Source organism: Sipha flava, unplaced genomic scaffold, assembly GCF_003268045.1.
Source record: "Sipha flava isolate LNK unplaced genomic scaffold, YSA_version1 231_pilon_pilon, whole genome shotgun sequence".
Taxonomy (NCBI): domain Eukaryota; kingdom Metazoa; phylum Arthropoda; class Insecta; order Hemiptera; family Aphididae; genus Sipha; species Sipha flava.
The window spans coordinates 97,941-117,118 of record NW_020272868.1 but is presented as its reverse complement, the minus strand read 5'-3'; the positions used below and the strand labels follow the sequence as shown (position 1 = coordinate 117,118).

The window sequence follows — 19,178 nt, the reverse complement described above, 5'->3', positions numbered from 1 at the left end:
TATTATCGAACAACCCTCCGTGATTTTTATACGCGATCTAGTAACGCAGGTAAAATGATATTTATAAAAAAAAAGAAAAATCTTTACTAAATCGTCCAATGATGTACAATGATAATACAACGAGTACACATGTCATCTTGGATCATTACAATTTTATTGAGGTGTCGTAAAAAACGAGCCGATGCGAGGTATATGATTATATCTGTAATTTCTTCGGTTCTCGACCGGGTCATCCGGTACAGCAATTGCAGCATTATATTCTGTACTTGTACCAGTGATCCTCAAACGGTGGTTTACGCATATACCGCTGAAGGTTGTGAAAGACCCACAAGTAGTATTTATTTTTCAAATCAAAGTTATTAAATTGTATAAACATATGTGCGGACGAAAATACCAAACGATAATGAGCAGCGGATATAAATAGACCAGTCAGGATTCAGAATTTGTGCTTACAATTAGTATACATATAATATACAATCGGACCGTATACTTTTCCTTGATTTTCGAAAACAATGTGTACCACAATACGTCTTTATCGTTGAACTTAACATAATATCGCAAAAATATGTTTATATTTTCATTAATAATAAACTGAAAAAAACGGTTGTGATAGAACTGTAACAATTTCAACGTATATAGTTCAATGGTATAATACGTGTGTAAACTTTGGTATACACGCAGAGGTAAATTTACCACCCCTCCATCTCATTTTAAATTTAATATAGCTAGTTATATTTTATTTCAATGTTTACAGAGTTTAAAATGATTGATATTCGTATACACGATGTCGAAACGTCAGTATTTTCTAAAACAACAAAGAAGACCCTTGGCCGACATTCAATGTACGATTACAAATGTAGGGTCGATTATAATAGTATATTGTTGATCCACAGGTTCGACCATTACGGCCATCGCTGGAAATAGGAAATTCGAAAACGAGAAGTATGTGGCGAACGATTTGACAAGAAAAAAATTTGGATCTTACGGTCGGTACTCATCACCGGTAAACGTTTTTAAGCGGGAAAACAGTTTGAGAACGCGCACATGTCGTTACACGGTCGTAAAAACAAGTGCGGTACGCTCGTCAAGTCTTAGACTTTTGATGACTTCACGGTTTCGATTGCGTTCGACATTCTTATGGGCTCGAACACAGTATTATTATACGTATAAGGCGGAACTGAAGGCAGATTACCGACCGTTTTACGATCGTACGCGCGTCTCAAACTTTCACTGTCGTGTATGTACACCTCAACGATCGTAATACGCGTGTCGGGTTCGCTGAAGCTAAAGTAAAGGCGTACAATATTTTATCACTTATCGGTACCTACACCTCCGATAAAGTGCCGCAATACCCGCATCACGTTTAACATAAAATATGTATAATGTACTGGGGTGGTCAGTGTGAATCGAATAACTGTTGTGCTCAAAAAACACTTCCGTCGTCTTAATGGGTGGTCGACAAATCGTATTAAATCAAAATTAATTCAGAGCTTACATGTAGGTACTGTAATGAAATACATATACTCGTATATATAGTTGCGTATACGGTATAATAATCGTGTGGTCACGCGGGTAGATCAAATGTTTACTCCTCCCCCTACGGGTATTCGTCAAAAATGGGTATCTCGCGCGTTAGTGTCATATAAATGCGGTGGAGGGCTGCGCGTACTGTACGATACATTCATCGCTGCGGCGGTTTCGTTTTTCCTTTCGTATATTAATTTTAAACTCATTATACGCGAGATTTTATTACGGACGTGTACAGAACGGCGGTCAAATAAAGGATATAACATCGCTGTAACAGGACGGAAAACGTGTACGGTCTGAAACAACTACCCTTTAACATATATACCCAAAATATAGACGGATAAAGATGAGTTACCTACCAAGCTACCTTTATACAATACTACTGAATTGCATGGGATTTGATTAGATTTAATTTATTTTTAATGTAATGTTTAAATCATGCATATAGGTAAAACGTGATCCTATGACGTTAAAATAATGCAATTAATGTAATTTAACCTGTGATAATCTTTCATAATTTATCCCTACCCTCTTATATTATTCTCTTAATATTATTAAATTCCTCGCTATGGTTTTCTGAAAAATTGTAATTGTATATTTTTACTATAATTGTTATGACCCATAATGTTTTCAAAAATAATGACCATTTAGAAAAATACACTTGTCAGCATTTACATTTTAAATACATTAACTATTAAATACCTGACATTCAAGTGTGGAAATATTAGTACTTAATGCTTAATCAGTTTTAAATTTTTTAAAACGAAGTTCAACAGTTTAATTTCTTTTAAATCGTTTTAAAACTATAAACGCTTACACATTTTAATTTGTTTCTTCGGATATTCATTCGATTTTTATACCTAGCTGTTTCATTAAAATGGATCCAACGTTTAATAAAGAAAATTTCGGTAAAAGTTTTTTAACTGTGAATGTAAAACAAAAATTATAGATAGAACATTAATTTTTTACTACTTTATTCTATAAATACCATAAAAACTACAAAATAACAATGAGTTATAAAATTACTTTTTCAATAGCGCATATGAGTAAATAATGAAACGACAAACTACCTGTATGAAACGTTAGGTAAGGCATTGTTAAAACTCATGTTATGGAATTAACAACTGCCTACGCTACAAATTATTATTTACGTTCGTACTTAACTTGCCTGGTAGTAGTATAATAATATATAAATAAATAACAGTGATAATAATATTTTTATAAAAATTTTCCATCGCTCAGTGGTTATACAATTTTAACGAGTTGGAGAAGAAGTTATTATAAATAATTACTGTATAAATAATATAAATAGCACACTATAAAATTACAAATAAAATTCATCGATTGATAAAAAATAAACCATTAGGTAGTTATAGTATGATTTATATGATTAATCGGTTTTCGCGTCGGTTATAAAAATGTTTAATCTCAATAAGCGTCTCGGTCGAAAGCAGAAACCGAACAAATTAATGCAGATGGTGGGGGAGGGGGGAAGAATATTTTATATTTTATTGAAAATCTTATCATAACGCTCGCCCGGACAAGTGAACTCAGCGGCTATACCGCGAACTCTCCCGTAAGTTCTCGTAATTTAAATACGTACGCGAAAAATAAGAACCATTCGCAGTACCAGTAAAAACCGTAAAAAACTTCTCAACGTGAGACCGTCGGCGTTTGCGATTATTAAAGTGTCAAGACCGGCTCGACACGGATTGGTGCGCGCGTGCACTCGGTATTGAACGTACACGAATACCGTAATTATAATAGAATCGTTTACGACGACGAGCGGTTAACAAGTTTTTAAAATCATTTTCGCTCGGCAACGATATTGTCGGAAACTCGTAAGTGCACACGCGTTTTTTTTCCCCTCTTGATTTCGACGGAACAAACGAACGCGTTTTATTTTTGTTTTTTTTTTTTCCACGCAGACGCTCCGACGCGAACACATATGGCGAATGCGTATCGCGGCGTTTCGATCGTCGCGCGCGCCCACGTCGTGTCCGTTGCGAAAAGCCGTTCCCGCACCAGTTTCGTGGTCGGGAAAAAACCGTGAGCACGTGCGGGGGCGTGTGTAACCGTCGAGATCGGACTGCAGTTTTCGGATAAAAACGCAACGCCCGCGGACGGCAGTTCGCGGAAAATCGGAGTCCACCGCGTCGTGGCTCTGTCGGATTCAGATCTCTAGCAATGAGGAAACGCAAGACGCGTTGTTGCCAAACCCATTAGCTTTTTTTTTTCTCCTGTCAGCAAGTGTGTGTGCCTGTGTTTGGAAAAATTAGCCGTTAAAACGTTGCCTCGGATACGCTACGTAAAGGTTTTTTCCTTGTACCCGCAAACCCATTAGTCATTTTCCCATTTGTTTCGTAAAACGGTATGCGCGCGCACTCGCGTGTTGTGTTGGAACAGCTGAAAAGCGAAATAGTCGCAATGCGACCCCGACGGACCAGAAACTGTGACAATGACTGCGTTTGGGGAGGGAGGGTTTAAAAACTATGGAAAAAAAAACGGGAGCACGGTTTTTAATAAAGAGGATGGCCACAACGAGGGAAACTGACCGACAATAGATATCATTTGTCATGACACGAAATTGCGCCCCTCGCGCGCTCCGAATCTACCAGAAACTGTACGTGCCTGTCGTATTTTATCAAATTGTCCCGCCGACGTATTTAGGGCTGCGAGTTTGTCATCACTCTACTGCGTTTCAATTGAAATAACTTAACACTCCAAACAATTCAAGTAGAAATGAATAACTAGTCAGTGTATACCACGACTAACGGAAGGAAAAGAAAATCATTTTGAAAATGTAATAAGCTCTATGACGGCTTCACTTCTACATTTTTTTTATAAATTAGAACACACACATATATTTATATATTTTTTTTAAGAAGAAGTAGGATTTCTCTGGTTCGATTCAACGTTCAAATGATAAAATATCATTAAAAATCTTTTATTAAAAAATTTAATACGTCAAAAATTGGAATAAATGTAGAATTGAATTTTATAAATTAGTCATAATAAGATAATGGTTTGATAACATTTTTCAACATATTTTGGCTCATAATTTGAGTTCCCACTAAGAAAAATGTTTATTTTTTTAAAGCCATATATTTGAATTCCAAACATTCTATTATATTATTTTGGTAAACATTAATCACTAGCACATAAAATATTAATATTTCGTTAGAAAAATAGTATCAAGTTAAAAACACTTATCTATTTAAATGAATGAAATAAGGTATTAATATCTTTCATATTTTCCAGATTATATGTTAAGAAACATGGAAGTAATGGTGTAATGTTTACGGCTGTCTATATTTTTGTAATACTAAATTAGTAATATATAAGTTTATTTTTATTTATTTTTTAATTCCGACTTCACACATTGACATTTAAAGCCCTGCAATTAATTATTTACGTTCTGTGTATATTTAACCACCATGCTTATGTGTATTTATTTTTTATTAACATTAAATTACAATAAAACGGTCTCTTTGATATTTTAATCCTTTATATATGAAAATAAACAAGCGTAAAAAGATTATGTTTTAGAAAACTGAGAATTAAAGAATAATAAACTATTTATAGTAATTTTAAATTTTAAAAAATGAAAGCATTTTATGATTTTATTTTATAAGAATACTGGTTGAAACCAAATATTTGTTGAATAATTTATGCTATATCACGTTATACATATAATTAATTATAAATCATATTTATTATATCACTATATATTAATAATACTACTAATTAATTTATCTATTCCATATTTATTATATTATTTATATATTAATATTGGTGCGTTGCGATAAGAATTTAGATTTAGTCATTAAATCTACTAAAAAGCGACTTTCCAAAAACTTTCATATTTTTGCAAAGTTCTAAAAAATATGTTTTTATTATTAAATTAAAAATTATTTTCAACTTTCAATGGGATCGTCGAGGAAAAAATGTTAATTATAAGTAAGCAATGATTTTTATTCAATTTTCAAAATCCTCACCTATCACATCATTAGACCAATAGGTACGTTAGAAAACGAAAACTTTTAAATTCCAATTTTGAACATATGAAAGACAGAAACGGTTAATTACCAATTCTAATTTCCTCAATCTTAATAAATAACATAATACTCTGATTGTAATCGTTGCATTCATGTATATTATCGCGTGTCTTGAAATATTCTGATTAAAGTTTCAATATACACAATAAATAATAAATTATTAGGTAGCATTTATTTATGTATTTATTTACTTTTTTTTAACCCCATAAATATTTACACCCAGTTTTTATATACTTTCGAACATATGAGAAAAAGTACATTCACCTTTAGACAAAATTCTTACTCAATACTTGTAGCGTAGCTTAAACTTACTTCCATTAGTATAGTATATACATTTCTATGTGGATATAAATACTTATTTATGAGACCATATATATATATATATATATATATATATTATGTATTGTTTGATTTCACATTTGTTATTATTATTATTATTTTTTTTTTTTGCCGACATAATAATATAAAGACATTTGAAAAATTGTTCAAATACACCGCCTTAACCCGATCAAGCGGCTTAGCTACTTGGGAATTCACCTGTTATTCACATATAATTAGCACAATAAATCTTTCATGTCTTTTGAATAGTCACCATTCGATCTAGGCCAGATTACCATAAGAAATAAAAGTAAGTTGTCTGAGAACTTGTTAAAAATAACATACAATTATAAATTAAGTTGAAAAAAGTGCTGGAGTATAAAAAAGTAAAGAAGATAATTACGAAGAAAGATAATCTATATCATATTTTTATAATAATAATTGTGTTTAAAGTATAATTTATTCCAAGAAACTTGGTTAAATAAAAATCTGGTTTTGACCATTAATACGTATAGTATTGTTTAATTCGTGTTTAGGTCACATTTCAATTATACATGCATAATATGACCTGGTCGAGCTGATGTGTAAGCAAAAACCGTTATTTAGTATGTCTTTCATTCTGTATAGCGAATTATGCAATTTTCACTTACTATGCTAACTGCAGAGCTTTATTAAATTATGATATGAATGTAAACGGTGACGTTCGTTTATTTCTTTGAATTACTTTGTGTAAACTTATGTAAACGAACATCAATGTATTGACATGAAGATTAGCAGATATCGACAAAAAACGTTAATACATTCCATTGTAATTGTTCACCCAGATTATTTAATTGTACAGTATGGAGATATATTTTTTATCGATAAATATTGACGTAATAATTAGTATGCATATATATATATACATTGTTTGAATGCTACGTTACTTTATTCCAACTTTATTAGAAATCAAATCTCGCGGTTTCAGCTATAAAAAATATGAAAAACACCAATGAAAAAAAAAACTAATCCGGAGATCGAAAACGAAAAATTTAAACTATATTTGATAATGAATTGTCTTATTAATCAATAATAACAACATTAATCAATATTAATCAATATTAATCTCATTGTTTTACAATCATTAAGAATACTTCAAAAATATAATGATAACCCTTTAGTTCATATAGTCAGGAATGTATATCATATGAAGTCGTGATACATCATATTTTTAACGATATACACAACCGATGTGTAATTAACTAATAAATACCTATCACATTAACGTTTACCTTTTCGAAACTGATAATATATAATAGAAATGCGTGCAATACCAATAAAATATTTGTAAACCATAATCGTTTCAATGATAATACGGAACAATTTTCAACGTTTCGACGTCGTCGATCCGTCATACGCATATCGATGTTTCTTCCGAAATCTGTCTATTTATAGCCAATTAATAAAAAATAAATAAAAAATGAATCAACAATATTTATCGTAAATGATAATCTACACCAGCCATACTCAATCTTTTTTTATTTGGGCCACAAAATATTTTAAAATATTTCACGAGCCGCAAGTCGAAATTAACGGAACGGAAATTAAAAAAAAATGTAATTAAATATTTGATCAGTGGAGAAGGATTGTGGAAGCGGCAAAGGACCTTAATGGTCCTTATTAACAGGCCAGAAGAAGAAGAAGAAGAAGAAGAAGAAGAAGAAAAAGAAGAATTAAATATTTATTTTAAATTAGTGTGAATTTTTATATTGAGATCGTTTTTTCACTATTTTGGATAAATCTGATTTGTAGTTACTGCTTGCTACTCATAACAAGTCGTCAAGATGTGAATCAGTAAGTTGATTTCTGTACACATCCTTTGTATATTTAATTTATGAATTTGTGACGCACTTAAATTGTTTTGATATAGGTAACTATTTTATATTTATAATATAAGTTTTGAAATTTATATTTTATTATCAATTCAATGGGTTATGTTTGGGACACATATAAATTGTTGGAGGACCACCGGTTGATTATCGCTGATCTACACGGTCAAATCGATTCAATATGAAAAACACAGTGAACGGTCGGAAAATTCTTGAGCGCGCGACAAAAGTTAGATTAAACATTGAACACGCGTATTAAACAGCCTAACGTCGGACATATAATAATTATTAACACTTTTCGTATTCCTATGCGTCTTCCAGCATATTCCGGCACTACCTTGCAGATTTTTCCTTATCACGGGTTTGATGAAACTTGCACCGCAACGAGAACACCACATTTTTCAGCCTAACTAACCTACACTAACTTGTACCTTATGTTTCAGCCATTGTTCCGATTATTTTGTTATCTCATCGTTTGACCGCGTTTTGTTTTATTGTATGTTCACTATCGTTCACTCGTGTGAGAAAAGAAAACATTTTGGTTTACCGAATAGTATTTGATCGGACTTCACCCGTACACTGTCAAATTGTTGCATGCCGAAAATGTAATAATGTCCGCGGCTGTGTGGACCGGATAGTGTTTACTCGTCGCCGTGTATGCACGGTGTATCCGATCGAGGTTTACAATGGTAATTGATTTATGTCAATTTAATGTTAAACAGAGGCTATGGTCTATTTTTGGAATAGAGCCCAGCGCTGGAGTTCCGAGCGATTGGTATAAATAATAACGCGCGCGAGTCCGTCCATTACGCGTATACGTGACGATGGGCGTCTGGGACCTTAGCGCAGACTTGAAAAGTTCACTGGACTGGAATCCAGATTTTACATTATTGCAGTTTTGCAGCCCGTGTGCAGGTTTTCGTCGCGAACAATATTATTTTAGTTGAAAACGAGAAAACGAAAAGAGCTGGTGAGTCGGCCGACGGTAGGGACCACGTGGAAAATATGCGCAGATAAAAGTGCGTGGACGACATTGTTATTTCGTTTTGTCGTATAAATCATTGCGACTATTTGCAGCATGGGTTCGAAGAAATGGACTAGAGCAATCAATTCTGATACCCGATGGCTATAACTATTATTCGTATTATTACCGTTCACATTGATAGTGCTCTGTACCAGCGAATTATTATTATTATTACTATCACATTATTGTAACTCACGAACTTCATTAATATGAGACGGACGGCTTGAAATCGGTTTGTAGGTGATAGAGGGAATGAAAATCTGTTTAAAACGATTTTGTCTAAGTGCTTGCGTCCGAAAATACATTCACGCGTTACCTGCGCATGAGAATGCCACGAAAACGAATACAAATTGAAAACAAAAGCAAAAAAAAAACTGGACGTAAAACTAGTAGCAAAATATTAATAACGACCTTTTAATGGTCTAAATTATTAATAAGTATTCGTCACGATCCTGCACTGTTTTCGGGGTTCAGGTGAATGGATATACACACGTATACATTAGTTCATTTACAATACGTACTATGATCGATGTGTACACGGACATGCACCAACGCTTTATTTTCTAAATAACTGATAGCTACGGCCGTGCCTATATTTATTTAAATTGTTGAACTCATCACTATCATCGATTGTTAGCTTACGAATTTGAATAATTCTAACTTATAACTCGCAAAAATAATTAATAGCTTGTAATAAAACTAGCGTTTTGGTATAAATCGCTTTAAAAGAGATAATTAATCACTTATGAGTGGTTTGATTCGTCGTCGTGTATAATGATAATATTTTAGATTCTGAATAAAGCAACGAATATATTTGGTTTTACTGTGATGTGCTGTTTAAAAATTAATCGACTCTGATGTAATTTTGACCCTGTTACTTTCTGTTCGTAAAAAATTCATTTTTACATTACATTATGAACGTCATTATGAACGTGCACTTTGATGTGCTTAATAATTAGTTTCAATACTTGCCAACATTCAAATTAATTTGCATAACACGTGTAAGAAAAACTTAAGATGTAAAGTCACACTTAAAAATTAAAGATAAATAATTTCAGTCACATTCATTTAACTGTACGATAGCCGAATAAGCATGTGGCCAATTTCTCAAAGACAAATTATGTGTAATTTAGAAAAAAATAAATGGTAGGTATATGAAAGCCTACAGCGGTGTAACCGATTTTACTAATAGTAAAGAATTATTAAAAGTGTTAGACATTTATTTTGAATCTAGGCAAATATTAATAGCAAATACTCATCAATTATAATACAATGATTTAAAATTATTATTCAATTTTTCTGGTGAATACCATGAAAACGATTTGTTAATAAAAATAACCATCGAAATATATTTGAGTTATAAAATATTTTATAAGTGCCTATTGAAGTATGTAATTTAATCGTTTTTTTTTTTTTTTTTTTGACAAAAATATTTTCTGACAGTAAAAAATCTTAAAAAGAGCATATGGCTTATAATAGTGAATAAAAAAATCTTTTAATCAGATTATTATTTATATTCACATTTAATTAGAAACGGTATAATAATTACTATATTGATATAATAAACTTAATATTGCATTAATTATAATAATCGTGTATACATACGAATAGAAAGATCGCAATAACACTTATTTTTTTAACCTTTTATAATACGGATGAAACAATTAATAATGAATGGTTGCGTATTTTAATATAGTTTTTGGCTTATATTGTTTACATAGATTATAGTATCACAAAAAATAATTTTAACAAGAAATATTGTTATTTTTAAAGTTTATAACAATTTGTTCATTACTAATTAACCTTGTAGAAGTAATCTTATTTCACTGCCAACATTTTACGAAAATCTTTGTCATACAATTATTTTGGTGCTTAGAAAACTAAAGATTAATCAAAGTCATGAAAATAAGCCATTTTACTGTGTAGTAGGTATTATGGTTTGATTAGTGATATTTAGAACTAAAATATACCAACTAAAATGGCCCGTTTAAAGGTTGGTCATAGAGATCGATCCTGTTATTGATTCAAATATCTGAATATTAATAACATTTTCATTTTTATGAACTTATTAATAAATACATTTTTTTTCTTTTTTAATTAACTTTATATATATATTTATATATACTATAATACAATACCGCGGCATTGCAATGAACAAAAATGTTCATCAACAAATTCACGACGTGTGAAGTTGACGATTTCGATTAACTCACTTAATTTGGTCATTAACTGTGCATAGATATATATCTACGCTAAATTAACAATTATTAAAATTATCAAATTTTCATACATCTTGCAGTTTAACAAATCGTTTAAAATGCGTTTATATTGTTTCCATTAAATTCGCCATGTGCACTTAGACGGTATTTACTCGCCCATCGCATAATTGTATTGTACATAAGTATTATCTGTACGTGCACTATTTAACACAGCTATGATCTATACGTAAGTTATCATTTGCACACCACACACAAACGCGCGCGAAGGACCACTTTTATACTATATAATTACTATTGTTCGAAAGACGCGATATTTTTGTATTCTTTTTTTGATTCCTAAGACTGCATATTATTATGAATGCATATAGGTACGTGCGACATCACGAGTATTATTCAATAAATTGTGTCGTGCTTAATGCTGACGTTGACGTATGTCATAATAATATAATTTGCATGTATACATGCAGTATAATTACTTTGTCAAAAAGATCGTTGTCGTTCTCTCTGTGATTCAAGTGCCTCAGCCTGATGGACTCAAGAGTCATCTCCTCGTCTTCTTCCTCGTCGTCCTCGTCGTCACTGCCACCATAGTCCTCGTCTTCAGGCGCCGCAACACTGGCCACCGTGGTGGTAGTGGTCGTGGTACTGATCGCGGTCCTAGCCAACAGGCTACGATCGCCGGTCAACGCTGACCTGTTATCCAGGCCCATCCTGTCGTGCAGAAACTTGTCCAGCCTCGGGTACCTGTAAGCTCCGGTAGACCCGTAATGACCGTCCACCCCCTGGCACAGCGTTTGTGTGCCGACCGCGAGAAGCGCGGCGAGCGCCAACACCTTCGGGGTCATGGTGGCTGCGGGGTCCAGCATGAAGATCTTAGGAAACGGCCGGTGGCAAAGGAAATCCGATCGAATTGTTGTGCGTTTTATAAGGTAATTGTTAATTTTTTAAATATATAATTGTTAAAAAAAAACCCGTTTTTTACGCGCGTCGATTTTTCGATTTCCAATCACGGTATTGGGATTTCACGACAGCGGTGTCCGACAAGGATTGGCGTCGGGAAAACGTTGTACGTTCTTCCGGCCCTTCACCCCCGTGACGGTGCTACGGTGTTTACTTGCGGGTCGCCGAAAAAAATCCGTCTGACGCGAACGAGCACGTGGACGACGACTGCAGTGGGCGGTTACAACACTGGCACATGATCGCGCGCGCCGGTCTCGGACGGAACTGGTGGTGCGCGACGCCGCCGAGTTACAGTTCCCAAGTTGCACCGGCCGCCGCCGCCGCCCCAACACGCCGCCGCGCGCGGCAGCTGCAGCTCGTCCGGCCCCACCGCCGTCGCCGCCGCCGCCGCAGCAACCTTACGAGCGCCGTATCCTTCGCGACGCGTCTGCTGCAAGAGACGGTCTTTGATCCTCCGCCGATCATCCGCGGTGCACCATAGTACCCCAAGCACATGGGCCGCGACGTTACCGCGTGGCTGTACGTGCATATCATTATTATAATATGTACCATATCGATAGGTAGGTGAACACAATACGGGCGAGCGTTTCTCTTTTAATTGACCCAGGGGCTCTTTTCCCTCCCCCTATCCTCTCGTAATTATCTTGAGAACGATACACGCAACGTAATACCGTACGCTCCTCAACCTATCGCTTTTCCCGTCATCACACCATGTTCGGCTGATAAAATACACGCTCGCGCGTATAGACTCGGTACGTAAAACAGTAACATCATAACTAAGGACCGGATTTAATTGATAATGCAACTTTTTATTGATATCAGGTAAATCAAATCTGATCAGATATGTGTACGAATCGAATTAATTACAGTTTTCTTATTTAATTTAATAACGCAATTTTTCGCAATTTTCAACGATTTTGCAATTTTTGCAATTACTGCTATTTTTGTATACTTCAAGTGATAAAATATACAAATTATTATTAATAAATGCACGCACATACACACACACATACACACACACACACACACCAATAACCCAAGATGTAATACATTATACGTATATGATTTATAAAAATATATTTACATATGTATAAATATAGAGTATAATACGTATAATAGTATAATAATACGATCATGAAAAAATTGATCTTGTATTCCTTCGCGTGCCACGTGTACTTACGTGCGAATACAATAATTTCTGGTGGCATTGTGTTTGGTCCATACAAGGACGTGAAATAAATACGTTATATCATTATTATATGTATATACGTTAACATGTTTAAATTTTGGACATCACAACGTCACTTTTTTGACTGGTTCTCTTGCGCTGGTCCACATACGCATACACTCAGTTAAGCATTGCTAAAAGCTTACAAAACAATATTTTCGTCGATCCTTTCCAATCGGAACGTCGCTGTACCATATAATATTTGTATTTAATTAATGCAATCTAATCTATTATCAAAGTGTTATGTGTTTAATTGTAACTCGTAAATATACTATCTGCTACAAAGATACTACGAATTAGTAAAACACTAAAATTATATTATTAATACAATATCAATGAATTCAAATAATTATTAATAGAACAATCATTGAACACTTATTACTGACATTAGTATACTTTTGATCAATTAAAATATATAATGACGACAGCAATATTATATGATCTTTAAAATAACTTTTACTCGGTCCAATGTCCACTCGTATTTTCTTTTATTTAATTATTTTAGCGTACAAAAGAGTTTACTTACTCTGTTAACTTTTTTATATTATATTCGTTTTAATTTGTTTAATTTTATTGTTCTGTAATCTACAATTATAAATTTAATCAAGCTTAGTCTGTGTACGCAAATCAATTATAATATCATAAATAATAACAAATACATGCGCAATAAAAATACAATTTCCCTAATACATTTAATTGTATAAAATAAGAGAATAAAATCTAGATATTGTGTTAAGAATTAAAACTTAACACAATATCTAGATCGTGACAAACCAAATAGGTATAAACGATTTAATGATAAATGTGTGTACGTCTAACAATCCCATTAAGCAGGACCGGCTTTAGCTCTTTCAGCGCTCAATACAAGAATTATTTTGGAAATTCTCTATCTTAAACGACTTATATATAACTTAAATAACTTAAACATATATAACTATAATATATAACTTAAACAGGCAGAATTATGGTAACTGGAGGGGCCTCATTAAACATATTATAACCTAAGCCTCGTTCATAATCATAAATGCTCAAAATAACTTTTCAAACGTGCATATTTGCCACATATGGTATTTGTAAATAATTCAGAGAACAAACATAATAATACTTGTAATAGTATAATGATAGTTTATAAAATTTTAATTGTACCTACAAGAGCAACCTATCCTTGCATGTCTATAGAATAATAAATAATGATAATTATAATAATAATCAAATTTATATTGAATCATATCGTAAAAAACTTTTATTTATTTTTTATTTTTTATTTATTTATTTTTTTAATATTTTTTATTTATAAAAGATAATTTATGTCACCAACAATTGATCAAATTTATTTCTAATTTTGAATTTTGATCTCTTTCAGCACCCTTCTGATTTTGGCGCCTTGTGCCGTCGCACGCGTTGATCTAGAGCCGGTTATTATCTAACCAGCCCTGGGTTAAGATTTTAAATAATTTAACTGTTGCTAGAATCATAGTTAACGAAAGAACTTTAAGAAGATAATATATTAATCGACACATTTCCTTATTAATTGATCTAGTTGTATCTGTCCGTAATAACCATTTTGTTGTAGCGTCTCGATGTGCAATACTATTTTCATGTTCACCAATTCTATTACTTTTCTTCCATTTATCAAAACCAATGCTTACAAAAAGATTATCTCGAAGTGAACCAAATAATTTACAAACAAAACAAAATATTAAACCTTTACTTGGAGAATATAGCAACCATTTTCTATCATATTTCTCACCATTAGATAGTGTTCTATAAAAAACTGATAGAGAAATATATCTTGTGTGATCAGTTCCTAATGTATAAATAAAAACAAAAATGTTATACCTAATTGATAAAAAACTAAGATACTTGATTCCTAAAATATTAATTAATAATAAATAAAATTCAAGATATTGAAACACATTTAAAAACTAAAAATGTAAATAAAAATATTATAATAATATAGAACCAATAGGTATATAGTATAATATTTATTAATACAGGTATTACACTGTTACTTAATCATTATTAGTGGCACTTAGATTTCAATTCATAAAAAATTGAAACGTTATTGCATAAAAATTTGTACTATAAAATACATTGTATAAATTAAAAATCAAATTTGTTAATTTAATTAATTAATATGATGAATATATATGTAGGTATATTTTGTATATAAGGTTTTTAGTATAACCTACCTGATATAATACGTGCCGACTGACTAAAATTGGTCTCCTTATTTTGGAAAAAAGTTGATCCTTTATTTATACAAAAACTTATAAATTTATCATTAAAATTATTTGGCCAGTTAAATGGATCTTTGTAATATTCATCATGATCAAGAATAGTATCTGATATCAAATTAGACTCTTCAATTTCTGTACAGCTACTTGAACTTGGTACTAGATGAGGTAAAATTAATGTCTGATCATCAGTTTTTAAAACTAAGTCAAATTTATCGCTTGGAACAGTTGGAACAATTGCAGTAACAGGTTATGTATTATAGAAATATTCAAACATGCATGTTGTAATAATGTAATAAATTCACTTACTACCTAATACTTTGTTTAAGAATGTTTTAGTAATATGTTGTATTTACCGGGATTCAAAGCTGTAAAGAATCCTGCAATTTTATTCCGTTTTGAAATAAATTGTTTCTCTTGTTCTTTTTTTTTCTTTTCTCCGCACCACTTAGATATTTTTTCGTGTCACTCTTTATTATAGTTGTTTCTTAATTAATTAATATAAACTAATAAGTTATAACACAATGAAATAAATAATACAACACTACACGAGTTGAACTATAGTCTATAACAATTATAAAATAAAAATTATTTATACAAAAATACACATAGCCTTATGGTCGTAGTAAAAAGTGAGTAGTAAGTATATTATAGTAAACACCGTACCAAAAACTCCACTCCGTCTGTAACCATCCGTCAACCATCAACATAATACGATTTCCCGATATTGCCATTATTACAAATTCTATTTTTAGAGTTAGATTAATTATATTGCCTCCATATTTAGATAATAAAAACATGGACTGGACAATATAACGTCTTATCATATATAAATTATATGGGTACCTCATGCGAATAATAATAATAATAATAATATCAATTATTACCATATATACGTTATCAATTATTAGAATATCATTTTAATATTTATTATCATTTAGTAATTTTTCGTGATATAAAATTAAGAACATAAAAAAAAAATATAAAAATTCTTTACAACTATTTTAAATGTATTAAAATCATATATTTTACAAATAAAGATGGGCCCCGGAACCGTGTCCCCCTTGCCCCCCCTTAATCCGGGCTTGATTAAGTAACAAGGTTTAGTGCTAATAATTATTAGTATAAAAATAGTTAAGTTAGGAAGTTTATAACAGAATTATTCTTCTTTAAATCGATAAATATTATATAAAGATTTTTTTTTTTATACAACAAACGACTAACTAGTTACAATAGGTTTATAACATGTATAAGCATTCCTTGCAGATCTACTCACGCACACCAATATTTTGTAAAATGAACAAAATAATATAGTAGTACGGTATGATAAATTATGTATGGATTATAAAGATATTTAAAAAAAAATATTACTCGCAATTCTTTGTTTCTGGGTCAGTGATGTATTTACCGTAAAATGATGGGTTTTAATTCATACTCAAGGTAAATAATAAGCATCGTACGATTCTATATGCTATATAACTTTATATAACTTAGATAACAATATAACTTTAGATTTCTATAAACTATACGTTTATAGATTATTGTTATTTTAACAAATATTTTAACATTTATAATAAATCAACATCGTCAATTCTTATTACGGTAGACAAATAAAAGAAAAAATGGGTAGATAATTTCTTAAAAAAATTATTCTTGATGAGTAGTTATGGAATACTTACGAGGCTTGTTCATTAAATTTTCCAATAGGACCCCCCACTAAAATACATCTGAGTACTTTATTGGGCATTTATTATGCTAATTAAGTCGTTGTTAAAGAATACTACGCAATTCGATCAAGTTTCAATAATGGATATCTTAAAAATATTTTTTTTTTACTTAGTAATTTTAGTGATTAAATTTTGAGGGTTAGTTGAGTACAAAAAAAAATGCTCATTGTTCAGCACACTTGATATTAATTTTCAACGTAATTATTATAAAAAGCTTTTAAAAAATTGATAATTTTTATTTGGAATAAACTATTAAATTATTAGCAATTTATTTAACGTCTATTTATACATAATACTGAAACAGTGATATTTTTTTATACTTCCAAATCAAAACGAAAGGAATATTTTCTACGTGTAATTTTAAATTTCAGTGAATATGTGTACTCAACAGTGCCGCAAAAACCGGGTGTGCAGAGTGTGCCATACACACGGGCCCCAAGGCTTACATACATTTGGGGGGGGGCCACTAGTCCCAGCCTCAAATAAACTACACTTTAAAAACATATAATTATTTAATAATATTATATTATTATTTTATAATAAAAAGAAACTCTTTTTAAAATTTAGGTAAGAATGTTATAATATTTTAGAATAATATAATATTTATTTAACAATGAGTTCATTGAGTATTTGAGTAGGCATACAACATACCTACCTAAACTACTTAAATAAATTTACTACATGAATATGTAGTGAAGTATAATATACAAAAGTTATAGGTATTTAATTTAATATATATACATATACCATATATCATACATATAACATACACTAACTAATGTGAAACGTGTTTTAAAACCTAAAAAAATTGATACTTATAAATAAAAAGTACAACAAAAATAAATCCTAAGAAGGGGCCTAATATAATATAATATTACAAAATAGGAGGCACACGGGTCTCCTACTTTGTAGTTGCGGCATTGGTACTCAATATGTAAATTCAAAAACTAATGTCATGGAAACTTTCACATATTAATCGAAACAATAACGATTATGACTGCAATTGGAAATATTCCGTTACTATTTTTTAGCTACCTAAAGCTTCAGGTGTAGATACATAGTATACTTATAACACGATAATGTTTCGTAACATTTATTTTTTCATGCAGGCCTATGATAATTTTCTATAGTTAACTAATGATTCCAAATATGAATGGGATAAAAGTAAAGCCTATTTAAAAAAAAATATCTAAAAATGGAGTGAATGGTTAAGTTAGACTGTAACTGCCAAACAAACTACGAAAATATTGACCATCATTAACTATGGTGAAAATACTTACATATTTATACGAGCTATTATTATGAGATATAGCACCTTCGTGTCTATATGGTGGTCTATCATGTGTTCGCGTCCGTCATGCTTACTTTTAAGACATGTAAAAATATCATATATAAAATATTTTTCAGGGACAAAAAGTTTTCGATTTTTACTAACCAGAATAATAATTAACATTGGATTATACTACATTCATGATTTGATTGCAAAGAAAAATTACACCGTATATTTTATAACAAGAAGAGTTACCACACTATTAGTTTAACGATAAAAATTATTATATCTACACGATAAATTTAACGAACACAACCAAATGTAATATTTAATATTCTGATAACTTATTATCTTTACAAAGGTGAGTAATGAAGATTAATTATATAATAATATGAAATTTAAAATTATTGATGGAGAGATCATGATTATTAAAGATAACGTAGATAACATAGAAACACTTTTGTTAATAAATTATAACATAATATTAAATATTTAATTACAAAAACATAATACATGTCATCAAAACCATAATATTTTCTTGTAAAAACAAATAAATAATTTAAAATAGTTTAAAGGATAAAAGAAACTATTTATGTATCTACCTTTTATGATATAAATGTTTTAATTACATTATACGTAATACGTGCATATTAATGTTTACAGGATGTTTACATGAATTTGTCATATAACATGAAGCGTATACCGTTTTATGAAACATTATTGTAACATTATATACCAACAA

At 31.1% G+C, this 19,178-nt stretch overlaps 1 protein-coding gene across 1 annotated transcript in view; it reads right to left on the bottom strand.

Moving 5' to 3' along the window:
• LOC112683635 overlaps nucleotides 1-12,248 on the bottom strand; it is a 55,277-nt gene extending 43,029 nt beyond the window's left edge. Inside the window, exon 1 of the mRNA XM_025554749.1 lies at nucleotides 11,491-12,248. Within this exon, the coding sequence (XP_025410534.1) occupies nucleotides 11,491-11,880 (390 nt within the window). The 5' untranslated portion in view covers nucleotides 11,881-12,248. The remainder of the gene's footprint in view (nucleotides 1-11,490) is intronic.
• Nucleotides 12,249-19,178: the final 6,930 nt, after the last annotated feature.